At 35.2% G+C, this 19,880-nt stretch overlaps 1 protein-coding gene across 11 annotated transcripts; it reads right to left on the bottom strand.

Annotated features, from left to right (window-relative positions):
- Positions 1 to 819: 819 nt before the first annotated feature.
- LOC142534398 (serine/threonine-protein kinase ATM-like) lies at positions 820 to 19,133 on the bottom strand. Of its 11 annotated transcripts, none has more exons than XR_012817048.1 (16): positions 16,464 to 19,133; positions 16,216 to 16,263; positions 15,319 to 15,390; positions 14,839 to 15,041; positions 14,674 to 14,751; positions 14,404 to 14,591; positions 11,942 to 12,063; positions 11,784 to 11,853; positions 11,491 to 11,658; positions 10,688 to 11,068; positions 10,443 to 10,541; positions 10,283 to 10,329; positions 9,233 to 9,286; positions 7,893 to 7,950; positions 7,103 to 7,172; positions 820 to 881 (listed from the first exon to the last, which is right to left on the bottom strand). XR_012817048.1 is itself a non-coding variant. In XM_075641270.1 (6 exons), the coding sequence occupies exons 1-5, from the start codon at positions 11,122 to 11,124 to the stop codon at positions 7,935 to 7,937; spliced, it is 501 nt and encodes a 166-aa protein (XP_075497385.1). In that variant the 5' UTR covers positions 11,125 to 11,484; the 3' UTR covers positions 7,104 to 7,172; positions 7,893 to 7,934. The 11 variants fall into 11 exon arrangements, 2 of the variants coding, with proteins under 2 accessions (XP_075497384.1, XP_075497385.1); XR_012817044.1 differs by having other exon boundaries at positions 863 to 881; positions 7,880 to 7,950; XR_012817046.1 differs by lacking the exon at positions 9,233 to 9,286.
- Between the last annotated feature and the right edge of the window lie 747 nt (positions 19,134 to 19,880).

Genomic DNA, 19,880 nt, shown 5'->3' with positions numbered 1-19,880 from the left:
CCAATAACACTTAAAGTAGGCCCAATAAGCACAAAAAACGCCATCGTAAAATATTTCGTTTAGGTACCTTTTTGAAAATATTGTCCGAACCCTCAACAAGTCATCTTTTTTGCTAAAAATTGAATACCGGTTTAAAATACGACTCGTCGTGTAAAAATAACTTAACAAGGCCCATTTTCGAAAATCACCCTTGTTAACATCATATATTAAATAATTAAAAATAATTATTTAATAAAACATTTTTCCTTAATTGTCCCCGGTCTCCGTTTCTTGTTCGAGTGTAAAATACTGCTAAGAGTCTTATGTCATGTAATCTTAATGAACCAAGAATTAAACAATATATTGGGCCTCGTTCAAGTGTGAAATAACGTTGTTTCGTACTTGTTATGAATTCCTACCCTACCCCACTGCTACATTTCCATCACATTAAGGGGGAATTGGGCCAATGACCATATGGTCAAATAAGATTTTAAAAAATGATCTTTTTCATCAAGGGCATTGTCCCAAAGTTGGGGTCACAGGTATTCATCAGAAGGTGGCAATTTATTTTTAAATTCAAATTTTACCAGGGTCATGAACCCAAATGCCCCCATTTAGCAAGCAGACAAATCTTTATTTTCCTTATGTTTCAGCCAGCTGAAACACATATCTTTAGAATGTAATGCTTCTATTTTATCACATTAATCGAATCATAAATCAATATGCAAAGAACACATTGTTGGTTGTCTAGCACCTCTACCTTCGAGCATTCCTGCTTTTGAGGAACAACAGAAGACTGACTTTCCATTACATGACACAGTCGAAGCTTATTTAAGAGCAGTCAAGAATATCTTAATTGATTTGATCGAGGCATTGGACTCGATAAATATATTTTCCTGCACCTGTATAAAATGAGATAATAACTTACAAATCACAAAGATCAAAATTTGTTTTTTGGTTAGATGCAATTATTCCTCTCATAGATCTTAATAAACTATGAATAACCTTTAAACTGAACAAATTTATCTTCTTATGCAAATTACTGAACAAAATTTGTCATGATATGCCGATATAATTTCCAATTACAAGAATAAGCAAGCAATCTCAATTCAAATTTCAAAACAAACAACAATGCACAACTAGCAAAGCAAGCAACTAGGTCAATGCATATCAGTCAGTGATTTTTGACGTGTGATCTTTTGATTGAGTATGACGGAATTTAGTAGGTTGAAAAGTGTTGATTGTGTCAATTTTGTGGTGAATCATTGAATATTCCTCGATTATATTTTTATTCTCTGATTTGTTCGAGGACGAACAAAGGCTTAAGTGTGGAAGGATTGATAAGGCCAAATCTTACAAAGATTTTAGGATTTGATTTGATAATATTTGTCCTATCTAGACTTTTTATCCCTAATCATATGCTTGATTGAATTAATAGTTGTAGATTTAAATGAAAGAGGAAAAAATGATTAAATTTGAAAATAAAATAAATCTACAAGACTTCAAAGAAAGAAAATACCAAAGGAAAAAGAAATAAAATATTCTTATATTTATTATCTTGATATTATGAAGTTTTGATAAAGATTGAGTCTCATATTTGAAAATAAAATCTACAATCTTATTTACAAGGGTTAAGTTTGAGATGGGCTTAAAAGAAATTGGAGGATTAGGCCCTGAAGAATTATAAAAAGCAGAGTAACGTGAGCAGAAGAGGGAGGCGCAAAACCAAAAGAAAAAAAAAACCAGCGCGGAAGGGAGAGAAGAGAGGAGAGAAGAGAGAAGCGTATAGAGGGAAGTGACGGAAGAAGGCATCGCAGAAGGAGAGGGAAGGAAAAGAACAGAACGTACAGGAAGAAAGAAGCGCAGAAGACCGCGGAAGAAAGGAACAGAAGCTACTGTGACAAAAGCTGAGGAATTCTCACACACGCCTAAATCACAGAGAATTCCTCTTATTTATTTTCTTTCTTTTGTTTTCTTCTATGAACTTAAATATGACTTTTCACTTCTATTTTGAATTAATGGAATAATTTTCTTTAGGCTAAGACCACAATATGACCAAACAATACTTTATTTGATACTTGTTTTATTTTCATTATATTATTTTTCTTGATTTTAATTATTGATTGATGTTAGTTTAATATTTCTTGTTATTAGCCTGATCAACTATTTACATGTATGTTGATTAATCACGAATCGGAAGATGATTGATTAAATATAGCAACAAAGACGTCATCAACACATGGTTAAACTGACTAGAAATAGTATTCGGTTTCAGTGTGCGGTTTTAGGTGAAAACTGAAATTCCACGAAGATTTAATGCATTTAAATCTAATTAAATTCAATTAGAAATAATTGGACTGTTAGACTTAAATAGGTTTATTAACTCGAGGAATCGTTTAATAAATAAATTTGGGGATTTCACCGTGATTGTCAAGAATTAAATAATTAATTGAATTTAAACACGTGTCAACACAGTAGAATTTGGTACCGTTGTGTGTCTTAGTTATTTATTTGAATTTGAATCCCTCCTTTGATATCTGAATCCGTCGTTTTAATTAATATTATTTTATTTAATATTTTGGATTAATAATCCACATATCATCTTTTTATTTATTTATCTAGCTTAAGTTAAGTGATAAATATTCTAGTAATTAAATATTAGTCTCTGTGGGATCGATACTTGGATTCATCATCCATTTACTATAACTTGACCTAGTCCGCTTGCTAGATTTATTCCCAACAGAAATCGTCGGTCAAGTTTTTGGCGCCGTTGCCGGGGATTAATTTATTTAATATTAGAATAAATTACTTATTGAGACTAGACATTTTTTTCGAATTTTTTTCTATTTTATTTGATTTATTTTTATTTTATTGCGAGGTACTTCAAGATGGATCATCGGGGAGTGTTCACGAATTTTGCCCAACAATACTCGGAACCATTCTATGCTGCTTGGGGGAGATTCAATGATCTAGCAAACAACTTTCGGTTTCATGATTTGTCAAACTACACTCTTATTCAATTTTTCTATTTTGGTTTGGATGAGGCAACAAGAAGTTGGGTAAATTATGGGGCTTTGGCAACTGGTAGTCACTTATTTAATAGAGAATACAACAGTGCGATGCACTTGTTAAATGATATGGCAGATTTCGACTACCACTGGCATTGTGATCCTTCACTGCAGGGTTGGAGTCACCAATATCCTCCACAATTTGCCCCGATTTTGTAAACCAACCATTTGAGCAACAAGAAGAGCGTAGTGCACATTTAGATGAAATCATAGCCCAGTGGAAGAAGATGGTCAACTCTTTGTGTTTCATCGATGAACAGATTGAGCTTCTAATGAAACCAGTGTCCGAAATCAACCAAGAGGACGAAGCGATTTTTGTCGATCAATTAATGACCAATCAGGTATGGGTGAATGATGACAACTCAAACAATAAAGGTTTGGAGAGTGATTCAAATCATGTAGAAATTTCATCTGAATCTGATCTTCCACAAGTATTTGAGCTGAAGGAAGAAGAATTCTTCGAGGAATCCATACGCAAAGATGAGGCAGAAGTGAAGTTGGAGGAATTCCTATGCGAAGATGAGACAGAAGTGAAGTTGGAGGATGTAGAAGAACACAAGTCGAAGGATTTGAACTCATATATGGTCTTAACATATATTCCACCAGCAGATTCTTTATTTCCATCAACGCAAACTCAAGAATATTACATCCTCTACGAGCTTTATCATGGATTAGATTGTTCTTCCCCTGATAATCAGTCTTTGTCGAGTGTTGTTGGAGCGACGAGCTTACAATGTCAATATCATGCCAAGCTTGAGGGCACATATAATCAAGACCCATATGTAATATTGTATGATATTTACTATGGGCGGAAGCCGCTATTTGATGGATGCTTCTCCGTAGTCAAGCTATATACAATGAATTTAGCGCTTGCTGGGAGGCAACCCAGTGATTTATTTTATTTCATGTCGTTTCATTTTTATTTTTATTTTTTTTTCATTTTGTTAGTTTAATCCTCTGTGATTTTGGTGTGTGTAGGGAATATTGGAATGAAGTAAGATGACTTAGACTCTGGAAAAGCTAAACTGTTGAAATAAAAGATTTCCAGCACTGAGGAATTCTACCATCCCCATGTAGCACTCCATGGAATTTAAAGCAACACTGCCAGGGAAGTGTTCTCTTACTATTCTGCATCTAACTTTTGTATTCCTTTTGAATGGCATGACACTGAGGACAGTGCAAATATAAGTGTGGGGAGGAATTTGTGTTTGGTTTAACGTCACAACACTTAGCATGTGCTTTATTGTTTAATCCTCGAGCATGAAATTTTTTTTCTGATTATTCTTTGAGAAACTGCACTTGTGATTACATGACATACTAATTGACTTCCTAGATTTTTGATCACTCGAGAGATTGAATCATACCTAGAATTGATTGAGATGAGCTGTAGTTGTAGCCGAAGGATTTGAGCACAAACTGGTTTTGTATCATATTTTGAGACATAATCTATGCACTTTAGGTCATACTTATATGAATTAATTGTGAATTGGCAAAAGGTGTGCTCATAAAAAAATCAAAAAAAAAAAGAAAGAAAAGAAAGAAACAATCTAGAACTTGTCTGATTATCATTCGAGGCGAAAATACGGAGGATAATGACTTAGGGATGATTTAGGCGATCTTTGGACCGTTTGAGCCTTTCGAGCCTACCCAATGCATCATTTATATCCCTAGTATTCTCTTTTGAGTCTAATAAATCGAATGGAGTGTGTCAAAGACAGACAATTAGCCCCCATTCGTATTCCTTCGAAATCCCACATCAACTACCCAATTTTAGCTCATACACTATTCTTCTACCTAATTTTGAGAGAAATAAACTCCTTTAGCGCTTTAAATTTTCAATAACTCCCATGTGTTGATAATAAAAATTGGAGGAGTTTAAAAAAAAATCATGAAGAATGAGAAGGGGATTGATGAAAAAATATATGTACATAATAAAAAAGAGAGGAAGGAGGAATATTGATGTGGTGATTGAAAAACCTAAAAGAGAATGTTGTTAAGGATTGAAAAAAAAAAAAGACCGAAAGAAAAGAGAAAAATAGTGGGGAAAGATGAATGAAAGTTGAAGGAAGATGGAAAAAAAATTGATGGAGGATGATGAAACTCAATAAGGAGGAAGATAAGAGATGAAGGAATGCGCTGAAGGAATAATTGTTTATTTTCTCTCATTTTGAATATCCCTACCTTTATTGTAGCCGTGAGCCGTGGCCTAACGTTATAAGCTTAAAAGACCTATTGACCGGGTCATATTCCTCCAACATTTAGTGGAAAAAGGTATGAAAGATAAGCTTATGGAGAGTTTCTTAAAAAATATCAAAAAATATGAGCATTCCTTGAACTAAAACACCTTTGAGTAATATGAGTTTTGACTTCCACACTACACACGTCTCATTATCTTGATCTTTTCTAGTGAATGCTTGAGTTTTAAAGTTGCAATGAAAGTGAATTTTATGATTTTTGACGTGTGATCTTTTGATTGAGTATGACGGAATTTAGTAGGTTGAAAAGTGTTGATTGTGTCAATTTTGTGGTGAATCATTGAATATTCCTCGATTATATTTTTATTCTCTGATTTGTTCGAGGACGAACAAAGGCTTAAGTGTGGGGGGATTGATAAGGCCAAATCTTACAAAGATTTTAGGGATTTGATTTGATAATATTTGTCCTTATCTAGACTTTTTATCCCTAATCATATGCTTAATTGAATTAATAATTGTAGATTTAAATGAAAGAGGAAAAATGATTAAATTTGGAAATAAAATAAATCTACAAGACTTCAAAGAAAGAAAATACCAAAGGAAAAGAAATAAAATATTCTTATATTTTATTATCTTGATATTATTGAAGTTTTGATAAAGATTGAGTCTCATATTTGAAAATAAAATCTACAATCTTATTTACAAGGGTTAAGTTTGAGATGGGCTTAAAAAGAAATTGGAGGATTAGGCCCATGAAGAATTATAAAAAGCAGAGTACGTGAGCAGAAGAGAGGAGGCGCAAAACAAAAGAAAAAAAACCAGCGCGGAAGGGAGAGAAGAGAGAAGCGTATAGAGGGAAGAGACGGAAGAAGGCATCGCAGAAGGAGAGGGAAGGAAAAGAACAAAACGTACAGGAAGAAAGAAGCGCAGAAGACCGCGGAAGAAAGGAACAGAAGCTACTGTGACAAAAGCTGGAGGAATTCCTCACACACGCCTAAATCACAGAGAATTCCTCTTATTTATTTCTTTCTTTTGTTTTCTTCTATGAACTTTAAATATGACTTTTCACTTCTATTTTGAATTCATGGAATAATTTTCTTTAGGCTAAGGCCACAATAGGACCAAACAATATTTTATTTGATATTTGTTTTATTTTCATTATATTATTTTTCTTGATTTTAATTATTGATTGATGTTAGTTTAATATTTCTTGTTAATAGCCTGATCAACTATTTACATGTATGTGATTAATCACGAATCGGAAGATGATTGATTAAATATAGCAACAAAGACGTCATCAACACATGGTTAAACTGACTAGAAATAGTATTCGGTTTCAGTGTGCGGTTTTAGGTGAAAACTGAAATTCCACGAAGATTTAATGCATTTAAATCTAATTAAATTCAATTAGAAATAATTAGACTGTTAGACTTAAATAGGTTTATTAACTCAAGGAATCGTTTAATAAATAAATTTGGAGATTTCACCGCGATTGTCAAGAATTAAATAATTAATTGAATTTAAACACATGTCAACATAGTAGAATTTGGTACCGTTGTGTGTCTTAGTTATTTATTTGAATTTGAATCCCTCCTTTGATATCTGAATCCGTCGTTTTAATTGATATAATTTTATTTAATATTTTGGATTAATAATCCACATATCATCTTTTTATTTATTTTGTCTAGCTTAAATTAAGTGATAAATATTCTAGTAATTAAATATTAGTCTCTGTGGGATCGATACTTGGACTCATCATCCATTTACTATAACTTGACCTAGTCCGCTTGCTAGATTTATTCCCAACCGAAATCTCACAGACGAAATATGAGCTAACGATCTTTCTCGGTAACAACTTACCTGTCAACTTTCTTTGTAGATTAGAAATAACTATCCGCACAAGCTCCAAATTAACACCTTTTGAGTGGACCTAGAATGATTATATAAATTGGAAAACATAATTAAATCTATTTATCACAAAAAATGCAAAAAACAGCGAAATTGTTAAGTTTAGACGTATTGCGGTGGCAGCACGTGTCTACAACATTTGGAATGCACGCAATCGAGCTATTTTTTAAGAAGAAATGCCGTGTCCCAAGGATATCATTAGGAAAATCAAGATCCTTGTAGGTATGCCCCATGTAGTTGGTGATTGTATCGTTGGTTCTATTGGTTCAATATTTGCCATCTCCTCGGGATGCACAATGTATATGTACAAAACAATTTTTTTAACTTATTTTAATGGATGTTATTCAAGCATGACATAATGGTACATATTTAAAGCAACAAGATGAAATATCTCAAAGCCAAACCCAATGACAATTGCTTTTGCACTTCATAAGTTTGTGATTGATATAATTAATAAAAACAATATATTATATGAAAGAAATTCTTTCATTTAATAATACCGACAAAATATACAAAAAACTTCATTTGCTCAAAAGACATAATGCAATCATTTAGTCGTGACCACCAGAATGATGCCAAACTTTTTGTAGTATAAATAAATCGACCTTTCCAAGACAATGAGACATTATTCCTAATCGATCAGCAAAAGACAAAGTCATAGGAAAAAGAGCACATAAATCATAAATATAAAGCATAAAATATAATGGAAAATCTGAAATACATTCTAACCACAATAAGAGACCTCTCATAGGAATCCAGTTGCATCAAAGCCCGTTGACCATTTTCAGTTGAAAGAAACCCTGAGCAAATAACACTAAAATTCAAGTTCTGGACAAGTCCTTTAACAACTAGAAATCAAACAAACACAAAGCCTCAATGAACACAATCATATTGAGTTCATGAAAAAAGATTTATTTTTTTAATAAGACACGATATTTTATTAAATACAGAGGCTTTTAATTAAAATAAGCTAACTAGTGATCCACTCACGACAAAAAACTAACAAGACTCTGATCATCTAAACAATACACAAAAGTCCAATCTCTCAATAAATCTCTTAACTGGTCTCTTCAATGTTGTCAAAAAGTCTTATATTCCCCTCAAAGCACACAGACCAACATATGTCATGTACCACACCACTCTCCAAATAATTTTGCCCTCTTGCCAAGAAGATGTCCAAGATCCGTAGTAAATAAATCTTGTGTTGATCTCGGCACCACCCAAACCAATCTCAATTCTTCCAAAGCTCTAGCCCACTAACCACTTGATGAGGAGTTTATGAAGAAAGATAAGTTCTGGAGGATAAACTCTTGATACATTCTAGAGAATAACTCTTGTTTAATTGTATTCATCCGATTGTGGATCGATCAATTCTCGTATGCTTCGATCATGTTAGGACCTTGATCAGTTTCGATAAACATTATTAAAAAACACATTATGACCTCGATCAATTCTCAGGAGAGAATCTGTAGACTATTCATTAATATCTCCAGCCAAATTAATTTACAGATTCCTTGTCTAAGTGCTGTAAAAAATGCTTATGAACTGCTATGTGCCCCCAAGGCTTTTTCTTCTTTCTCCAAAAGTACGACTTATCATCTTCAAAGAACCCAAGGACTCTCCTCTGTCACACCAGTCATTACTCTGAACCCAAATCAAATCAACTGTTAGAACCTGTCAAGTGATCCCTCATCTCCTTCAATTATTCAGACCGAGCCTAATGATTCATCGACAAGCTACCAAATCATGTACAAAACATCCTTTATTCAAATTTGTTTCTTATGAAAAGATTTCTTTTTTTATTGTTTTCACTTCAAAAGTGTCCAATGCAGAAAATCTAAAAAACGTATGTGAAGCTCTTAAAATTCCAAAGTTGAAAGATGCATTGCTTGAGGAGACAACACTTGGATTGCAGTGACACTACCAAGTGAAAACAACCTTTAATTGTAAATGGATTTTCACGATAACACACGACTATGGCCGTTCATTGGAGAGATATCAGGAGTGACTTGTAGTCAAAGGTTTCACACAAACTCATGGTGTAGATCACTTTGAAACCTTTGCACCAATTGTAAAACTTACCACGGTGTTGGTCCTTTTGCTAATGGCAGCTAACTTGAATGGCCTCTTCAACAACTTCATGTAAAGAATGTATCTCTTAATGGCGATCAAGAAGAAAAAGTAAACTAAAGCGTTCAAACTAGAAAAAACTCTATATAGGCTTATATAGTATCCGAGAGCTTCGTCTGAAAAATTGACTCGGTCTGTAGAGTAGCACGGATATCAGCAAGGACAGACTTATTGTACATAATGGCAAAATTCAAATGTTAATTATATAAGTCGATGACATTATTTTTACATGAGATGTAGATGTAAAACTAAAGAGAACTACGCAAATGTATTTAAAATTAAGGAATTGGGGGCATTGAGACTTTATGGGAATGAAAATTGCAAAACAAGAAATTGTTGTTTCTCAGTGTAAATACATATTAGATCTATTGAAGAGTTCTGGGATGGTGGTCACGGAGCGAAGCTTTTGAGGACATTGGCGAGTGTCCTTACCCAGTTTTGCTAGCAAATTGGACTAGATCTATCACTGACAGAAGATCTACCTCGGGATATAACACCTTTGTTTGGGTAAGTCAATGACATGGTGGAATTAGGAGAGTGATGTCATTAGATGTAGTGCAAAGGCTGAATTCAATGTTATGGTCCAAAGAGTCTTTGAAGTTCTTTGGTTAAAGAGAGTCCTCGAAAAGTTCCAAAGAATAATAGAAAGCATTTGAGATTATACTATGCCAACAAAGCAGCAATAAGTATTGTCCAAAAACCAATTCAACATGATAAGACAAAGCACAAAGATGGTCACTTTATAAAGGAGAAAAATGAAGTTGGAACTATATGTTGTCATTCATGTAATGAAGGAAAAAAACCAAAAACACTCACTGTGACTAAGAAGTTGTGTCAGTTATACTCTTCACTAAATTGTTTAAGCCAAAGAAATATTACATTTACAGAACAAAATAAAAAGAGAAATAAGATGTTGTGTTTATACCATATTTCACCATATTGTTTCACAAGTAGAAATATTATGAAACAAAAATATGTGAACTGGGAGAGTAAAGGACATACCTGCAAAGAAGTAATCTTGGAGGGACATAGTGAGGTCTCTTTACAAACTGTAAAGATTAAAAACACTCTTATAACAAAGTAAGATATGAATGAAGAACACAAACGGCTTGAACATTATGGTCCAGTGGCAATAAACATGAGGCAGGGAGCACTTGCTTACATTCAGTAAGTGAACCCTCGGTGAGTAGGTTTGACGTATTTTCTGGTGGAAGTCTCGTATTTCATAAAATATATTGAATTCAGGGAATGCCACTAGTTCCTGATTGAAGATATTGACCAACAATAATGAGCAATTGCAATTAAAAGCTGTGAAAGTGATTGTGGTAAAGAAATAGTTTACACCATTAAAATTTTGCGTGTATATTCTGAAATCTATCATTGCAATCAAGGATACATGGATCATACTTTTATGTATTCAACCATAGATGAATCAGCACCAATGGTAAGTTGTTGGAGAAGTAATACAGCTCGGGATGATGTAGTTACGGATAGCTTCTTATTAGATCCACAAGGGATGTAACATGCGACCGACTCTGACACTAAAAACTATAAAGTGAAACAACTAAGTCACCATAAATCATAAAACATTATCAGCATAAATATAAAACATTAAATGAACAAAAGAGATTAAAATATGTTGTTGCCTGAAGTTGTTCACCAAGCACTCTGATAGTCTCCCCTGATGGGTAATCTCTTGATATATTGAGCAGCGTAGAAATTATACAACAACATTGATCAAGTAAACAGTCGCAACCAATGAATTGACCAATCAAATTGAGAAGGTAACTGTTCAGAAAATTAACACCAACCATTGCAAGATCACATGATATAAGAAGCCCCATGAGAGTTCAACTAGTATCCAAATTAAAGTCAATTGTACCCTCTGACTCTATTCTAAAGAAACTCCTCCAAGTATTTTAAAAAACTCTTTTACAAGTGAAGAATATCATACTTAAGACCACATAACACACTGAAAATTGCAATCAACAGAGCTAAGTTATAAACGACCATTAAGACTCCATTAATCTTAAAATTGTATTCAGAAAAATATGATAAAATGTTCTTTGTATCGACAAACATATCATGGTATAATACGACTCAACATTAACAAAAAATTTCGATAAAAATGCAACATATTTATATGCCTCCCAAACAGCAAAATAATGGAGTAGAGTAATTCCTAATATTTATATCACAGCAATACTCACTTAAAAGTACTAGGAATTACAGCTCTATGCCCAAGCAAATTGACGAGCACCTCAGTGCCGGCCAAATGGTTGCAGCAAATTGACGAGCACCTCAGTGCCAACCAAATGGTTGCATTTATGCCAATGATGAGCCGCAGCAGCGATCTTGTAATGTAGATCAACTATAAACTACAAAATAAGGTGTCATTTATTTTAAAAATATGCACTCAACAATAAATACACAAGACAAAATTACTGGAAAGGATAATATAATAACGAAAAAACAGCTTGAAATATAAGTTTTGAAGAATCACCATAAATACTTTGTCCAGTCTGAAGATGTTAATCTTGTCAACAAGTTCGAAACTTTTAGAGTGCTCCTCACTGCAAGAATAAAGCAATCAATAATAGAACACTCAAACTTTTAGAAGAAACATGGAAAAAAATATAGACAACTAACAGAAGGTTGAACCTATCCAAGAAGCCATCCACAATAGTTTGAATTGTACATGCAATTGTATCTTTAGAAAAGAACGGAAGTGGACAGTCAGAGGAGCTGGAAGCTAGAGATAATGTATGGTTCACAATAGAAACCTGCATACAAAGTGAAGAACATAACAAATCAGTAAGCGTAAATAGCTCGCACAATGTTTTGCATTATCATATTTTCATTTTAAATAGAATTTGATGTATTAGAGTCAGAAAATTAGCCGTCCAATATTTTGTATCGATAAATTTTCTTTTTAGATAGGCTTTGATGTCTGACAATCAAAATATTAATTGCATGAGTGATTCCTATTGATTGTATAGTTTACTATTAAAGAATAGGTTATGTATATTGTGTATAGGTTTCCCTAGTATATATGGAGATCATTCAACCATTTATCAATTTGTATTGGTATAGAGAGTAGAAACCGCAATTGTTCTTTCTTTTCGGCTGAATTAGAGCCATGTCTTTCTTAATCTTTCATCTAGTTCTTACATCATGTCTGGAAAAGCAAATGTGGACACTCTTGATGGCAAAAAGCAATTCATAGCAACTGTTCATGAAATTTTGTTTCCAACAAATTTGATCGAGTTGGATAATGCTAATTATCCTATTTGGTCTCAACTTATAGAGATGCATATTGCAGGCAGAAGAAATTGGGATGCATCACAATGACGAAGGTTGCATCGCATAGAACGGCCCAAGCTATGAGGAATGGGAGGCTAAAGATGCTAAGGTCAAGTCTTTGCTCATCAATTCCATGATAGAAGGCTGATGGCCTATTTGCGTTGTGTGGCGGCTAAAGAAGTTTTGAATAGAATCAAGAACTATCTGGATGTGTCAAATTCTTCTCGAGCCTAAAAGCCAATGAAGCAAACATTCCAACCACAGCAAAGAGATCGCCCTCTTGTGGTGTAATGTAGTGAGTTGGACTCAAAATTCTTGCAACTTGATTACTGTAGGCTAAATGATATGAAATGTCCATAGGATATTGAGAAACTAAGGAAATGTATCGCTAAGTATCGGATCAATATATTTTTTTTTGTCTTGATCACAATCTACATCGATTTAGTGATCAGGGCTTTGGCTTCCTCTCCTTGCCAAATCTAGAGGAAGCTTATTCGCAGCCCAATCGAGAAGCACAAAGGTGTTAATATTAGATTAAATGATCATTCTAAATCCTCTGCAATGGCTATCAATAAAAATAATACAGGGCCAACACTCGTCATTGCACCAACTACAATAGCCCTAAATACTCAATCGATATTTTCTGGGAGAAAGATGGCTATCCATATCAATACAAACCGAAACGAGCTGAAAAGGAAACAAGAAATAAACTCATATTTCTCTTAATGATTTATGTCTCAGGTTTCTTGTTATCTCCTCAAGAAGGTAATTTCGGTCTCCCGGTTTTATTCAGGGAGACTAATCTTATAGCTAGCAGACCCACCATACTTAACACTTTATTGTTCCCAACTCTTCATAGGGCTCGGCTCCTATGTCCAGATGCATTTCCACTCACTCTGCTTGAAGACAATCCTACAAAGATTGAGATTGATACTAACAATGGAGTGGGTGTCTGATAAGTCGAGGAAGTCTGGCTTTGCTTGAGAATTCCTTCTGCACTCTGAACATCTTTCATACAGTTTTGCAAGGGCTTTCAGAAGCCTCTCAGAAGATTGAACAATTTCAAAATAAAATCCAGAACTTGCAATATTTTTCTCTTGGCAATTGCTAAGAAAAGGCGAGCTAGTGAAACTTTTAAAAGAAGTCGCAGTCGAGTCAATGTTAATAATTATGGAGTTCCACTCCAAACATCCAGACAAACCATCATTGTAATATTTCTCCACAATTGAAATGGCATGATTTAGATATCCTAACAACGATTCACCCAGTTTAGAAAAGAAACGAGGAATTTCTTTGATCCTGAGAGTGAAAGAAAAAATGTGAAACACTGTGAGAATACAACAGAATATTGAAAACATATATATAAAAAATTATAGTCGTTTGAGAAAAATGAAGGAAATAATAAAATATGCAAACTAGTGCTAAAGAGAATCAACGTGTCAATAAATTTATCACAAAAACATTATATTTGACTAAACAAATGACTAAGATCAGATTGAAACAAAAAGCCTATAAATTGTTAGCGAAAGCAAAAAAAATAATGGAATGAATAAAATTGGCATCCCCAATCAAGTGATTGAGAAAATATGGACCTTCTAATCAAACCATAACAAGAGTGTGATGGGTAACCATATAGGCAATGAACAATGTCACACCGTCATGTGCAGGTTTGTCTCAAGCCCCAATTACTTGGAGCTTATTAAAAGTTTATAGAGGAGCATACAACACAGTTCAAAAGCTTTTACGCTAAGTCATGGGACATATAAAAGGACTACTGCCGCAACGGAGAATGGGAAGGATCAATGAAAGTGAAGATTGACCTTGTTGTATATGAGCAGAACATGAAATTAGCTAAGAGAGCGCATGTGTAGATAACTTCTGAGAGCAGCATTTTGTCAATTTCTGCTTCCTTTGTGCATTCAAGAACGTGATTTTCTATTTCATGAAGCAGCTGATCTCTTAGATTCAGTGGCAATCGTACATTTTGGCAGTTATTGGACAAATTCACCTACAAATTTATCATAACTGACAGTGAAAATCCATCAGTTATTAAAATTTCAAAAGTAGCAAAAAATAGAAGTATGTGACACCTTTGGACCAGAATCAATATCAATCTTCGCAAGAACATCAACGGAGCATTCCAAAAAATCACTTGGACTTTCCTCTATCTACCAGACATCGGATACAACTATTTAAGATAAGCCATTATACGTGAGATCAAAAGGTTTATAAGGATGGATTTGCAAGAATAATACCTTGGCCAATTCCTCCACAGGCTCAGTAGCATAGAGCAATGGCAGAAGTCCTGAAGCGTCATACAGAAAAGGGGTAGAACCAGTCGAAAGGGCATATGCAGCTGCCGGCAGCAGCACAACGAACCGCTCATTCAGTGTTGTGAATTCATATGTAATTAGGAGGTCAATAAAATATTCTAAATAATGTCAACATCCTGCACCACCTATACATGTATAAAAGAAAAGCAAAGAAGTAAAGAGATACAAAAAAGGACGTAGTACTAGGGTTTAGAAAATTGATGGACAAAATTGAATATGTCCAACATATATTGTCTCTCAATCTATACGTTGATGCGATTCATTTCTTTTGCAGATAGACTGGAATTTTCACAGAGAATCATTTGAAGATTGTAAAAAAATTCCTTGGTTATTAAAATTTATGATCAATCTCATCAAATCACTTCAAAATATCAAAGCCACTGTACCTAGTTTGGAATGTACCTTCAAGTTAAGTATAGCTAAAACAGCTGGTAACACATTCTGCCGAAGATACAAAAAATCTTGCAGATCACCCTGCAGCAAGAAAACGAATGCTTTTAAGATACAATCTGGATCCTTCCAATAAATTGAAAACACGTGAAAACACCCTTTTAAAATGTAATCCATTAAAATTGAATTCAAAAGCTAAAATAAAGAAAAGCTGTTAAGATGAAGGAAAATCTTTTTTGGATCCCAAGAATTTCATTCAAACTAACAAATTTGCAGGCTTAGATACACGAGGAAGAATAACTAACACAGTCATCCAGTATGACATATAGCAACGGGAAACAAGCACAAAATAACAAGCTTTGCATCTCAGGGAATGACGCAAAAATCAAATTCACCATTTTATTCGCAGTTTATGATAATGGGATGGCAACCCTTTCCTTTCCACATACTTTGTGAAATTATTAAAGCACCAATCAATTATTACCAAGTCTATAAACATGGCCATAAATATTAAGAGTAAGAAATTCCAACTTCCAAAACTACAAATTTGGAACCGCAACAAGATGCCTACCTGTATGCTTCTCATGGTCAACATACTCTTGACTATATCAACAGTAGAGTGAGCACCATTAGATATTTTCCAACCACCATAACAGCTTTGAATAACAAAAGAAATCAAAAGAAAAATACAACGTGAACTTTAATAGCCATGTTTCAACACACTTGAGTTATTCTGTTTTGAGTTGATGAGAAAAGACTCTCATATATGCTTCTACACAGCAGAGTTGTTATGTTTAGGGTTGGGTATAAGTGAAGAAACTAAGAGAGAAATATCAAATACACACGTTTGAAAAGAACTCTTGCAGTTATTAAAGGAATACAAAAATGAGAGGTATAATGGGTTCTTACCAGAGAGGTTCTCTTGGAGAAGTAGCATGAGATAAGCACAAAGCAGACCTGAAGTATATTTCCCAACATCAGGACACTGGATAGAATCATCGGAAAAGAATTACGACAGCTAAAGGAAAATTATACTCTTGCATTCTGAACTCTGAATCAAAGATTAATTTTCATATTCTGAGAGAACATACAGTAAGCAGTAAGTTAAAAAGTTAAAAAGTCTAGTGAGAGAATTTTTTGAAAATGCACACTCTCACCTTCAGACGTCGAACATTAGGGTTCTTCCACTGCTCAATCATCACCTTCATCTACTGAGATTTGTCGATCGACTTTTCCTCAATCATTGGCGCCGGCCGACGGCCGTCGGCGACATTCATATTCTCATTTTTTGCACCTTTCTTGAGTGTGAGAGAAAAATTCAAAAAATGCCTACCCTTTCCGATTGTCACTTTAGCTGGATGTATTCTCTTACGAAGTAATCTACTGAACTCAGCCGTTCTTCGCCACCCATCATCGAACATTTCCGACCACCTCCGACCGTCCTTGTCGGCGGTTTACTAAAATCTTTTCATCCAGATAATACCCATTTCTATTTCTTTTGTCTAAAGACCTTCACTGAGTTCCTTTCTAATTAAAGCCACTCATTCAGATAACCGAATCTTTTTACCATACTCAGATATGTTAAGGATGGAGTGTAGTAAGTACCAGGCTGCTAAGGCAGTAGAAGAGGTTAGAATAGAGCAAAAATTATTTCTAATCTCATTGGGAAAAAGGGGTGATTCTATCTGTGACAGAAAAACTCGGAATGCGAGCTACATGCTGGAACTAGATCGTGAGAGTGCTTACTGGCTGAGGAAAATAATGTGTGATTATATTATCAATCCTAAATCATATAAAACTTTTTTTTTTATCAGAAACTAATAATTTATTAAGGTGATAATAATTGATATTACAAAGCTAGTGGATGAGCAATCCACAGTCCATCCACTGATTAGCTAACTAGAACAAGTTCATAAGTAGATAAAACACCAATCCCTAACTAGGTCGGAGAGAAGTAAATGTTGAAACACTGGCACACTAGTCGTCCATTTTGCCACTGTGAATCTTATCTTCTCCCATAATTCCTCCGACGAGTCTTCTTTGTCGTTGAAAATTATGTTATTGCGCTCTATCCATATCGACCAAAAGGTGCAATGTACAATGATGTACCAAAAAATTCTTCTTCCCCTTTGATTGAGAAATCCGTTCTCCACAACAAACATATCTCTTGAAGCTGCTGGAAAAATCCACTCGAATCCCAGGTGTTGCATAACCTTGATCCAAATTCGTCTTGTGAAAGAACAATGTAACAGCAGGTGGTCTTGGTTTTCCTCACTTAGCTTGCACAAGCTGCACCACTGTGGGCGTAGAACGGTACTCGGCTGTCTCTTCTGTAAACTGTCACAAGTTTGCAATCTGCCCAAAGCCACTATCCAAGAAAAAGCCTTTACCTTTTGTGGGATCGGTACTTTCCAGATGTTTGTGAAATAAGGGAAAGATAGATTAGCCAAACTTGGGAAGAAAGAATAGAAAAGAGAACTGACAGAGAAAACACCCGATGGCTCCCCTAGCCAAACCCTGACATCGACAGAACCCACACTCAAAGAAGCTGACTCTAAAATACTTAGAAGGGAAGTGTACTCACCCAACTCAACGTCATTCAACCCTCTCCTGAACCTCACATCCCACTGGACGGACGTAATTCCTTGACTATTTGAAACAGAGTAAAATTGATCAATTGGTTTATTTGAAGATGAAGAGAGTAAAAAAAGGTGAGGAAAACGATCTTTGAAAGACAACCCACCCACCCACGAATCCTCCCAAAACCGCAGTAAATTCCCTCCCCTTAGCGCCGTGCCAATCAAGTGTTGACAAGAAGAATGGGACCGAGAAATAAACTTCCAAGGGCTTCTGAAAGTCGAATTCCTTGTCTGAGACCCCTTGTCTGAGACAGAAAAGGGGATAATGGATCTCCTTGTCTGAGACCCCTTCCCCCCTTGAACTTTCCCCCTTGGTCTATGGTTGATAAAAATTGAGTACGAGACATTAGAAACGCAACCCCTGATCCACTTCCTCCACTTAACCCCAAAGCCCTTCTTTAGAAGCACAAAGTCTAGAAATCGCCAGTCCACGTTGTCATATGTCTTTTCCAAATCGACTTTCAGTATCCATCCTTTTTTCTTTTTCCTTCTGTACTCCTCCACAACTTCGTTAGCTATGAGACAACAGTCTGTAATCTGTCTCCCTCGAATGAATGCGCACTGATTTTCAGCCACTGTTTTGCTCATAACTTTCTTCAATCGATTAGTCAAGACCTTTGCCAAAATTTTGTACAAATTTGTGATTAGACTGATAGGTCTGAAATCTTTAATCTTCGTTGCATCTTTTTTCTTTGGGATCAAGCAAATGTATGTTTCGTTTGTTTTTCCATTGACGATACCGTCGTCGTAGAATTCACCAAACACTTTGAGTAGATCATCTTTAATCGTATCCCAACTCTTTTGGTAAAATGCTAAAGTAAATCCATCCGGCCCCGGAGCTTTTGCACCATCACATTCAAGCACCGCTCCTCTGATTTCCTCCTCCGAGAAAGGCCGTTCCAACTGCTCGGCCTTCATCAAAGTAACTGGCCTCCATTCCACCCCGTCTAAACCCGATCCATCCCCTCCTGATTTTTTGTATAACTTATTATAGTACCCAATGATTTCATTCTCAATCTTTAATTCATCTGAAGTCAGTGACCCATCCTCCAACTCTATCTTGTCTATCGTCGCTTTGTTGCTCCTACTCTTCAAAAGAGAATGGAAGAATTTGGAGTTTTGATCCCCATCTTTCAACCATTTTACTTTTGCCTTCTGACTCTCCATCTGTAATTTTCGAATGATCATTGTCTCCAACTCACCTCTCTTCGCGTCTCATTTAGTTGCTCTGACCACATTCCTTCCGCCTCTCGCTCGTCTAGCCGGCTAATCTTATTCCTTAATTCCGAAATTTTGTAATCTACATTTCCGAAAACCTCTTTATTCCAAAGTAGAACCCTGTTTTTTGTTTCTTTGAGTTTCATCATAAACTTATAACCTTCCCATCCTTGAGTGTTCCCACTGCCCCACCAATCTTCGAGAGACTCTTTAAAATTGTTGTGCGTCAACCAGACATTTTCGAATCTGAAAGGAGATGGTCCCCATTTCAACCTTGTTGTGTCAAATATTATCGGGTGATGATCAGAGGTGATTCTCGGCAGCGCTGTTAGTCTATAATATGGGAAAAGGTCCTTCCACCCCCCAGAAATAAGGAACCTATCTAGTCTGCAACAAATGAGATTATCCCTGAAGTTTGTCCAAGTGAACCTCGCGTTTAATAACGAAGGATCGTGCAAACCCAATTCCTCGATCCATGCATCAAAGCAATGCATACTGGTTGTATAAGTGGTGCTGTTCATCTTTTCACTCAAATTCCGAACGACGAAATCTCCGCCGACACACCAATTATTCCAACAAATGGAATGCAGCCCTGCAATTTCGTCCCAAAATAAGTCTCTGTTTCTTGGGTTGCATGGACCGTAAATGGCTGAGAACCACCAATTAGTTCCCTCTTTCCACTTTATTTGAACTGAAACTGAAATATTCCCAATGAGA

The sequence above is a fragment of the Primulina tabacum genome, unplaced genomic scaffold, assembly GCF_025594145.1.
Source record: "Primulina tabacum isolate GXHZ01 unplaced genomic scaffold, ASM2559414v2 Contig486, whole genome shotgun sequence".
Classification (NCBI taxonomy): Eukaryota; Viridiplantae; Streptophyta; class Magnoliopsida; order Lamiales; family Gesneriaceae; genus Primulina; species Primulina tabacum.
The sequence above is the reverse complement of the archived record's forward strand: the minus strand, read 5'-3'. Positions and strand labels throughout refer to the sequence as shown.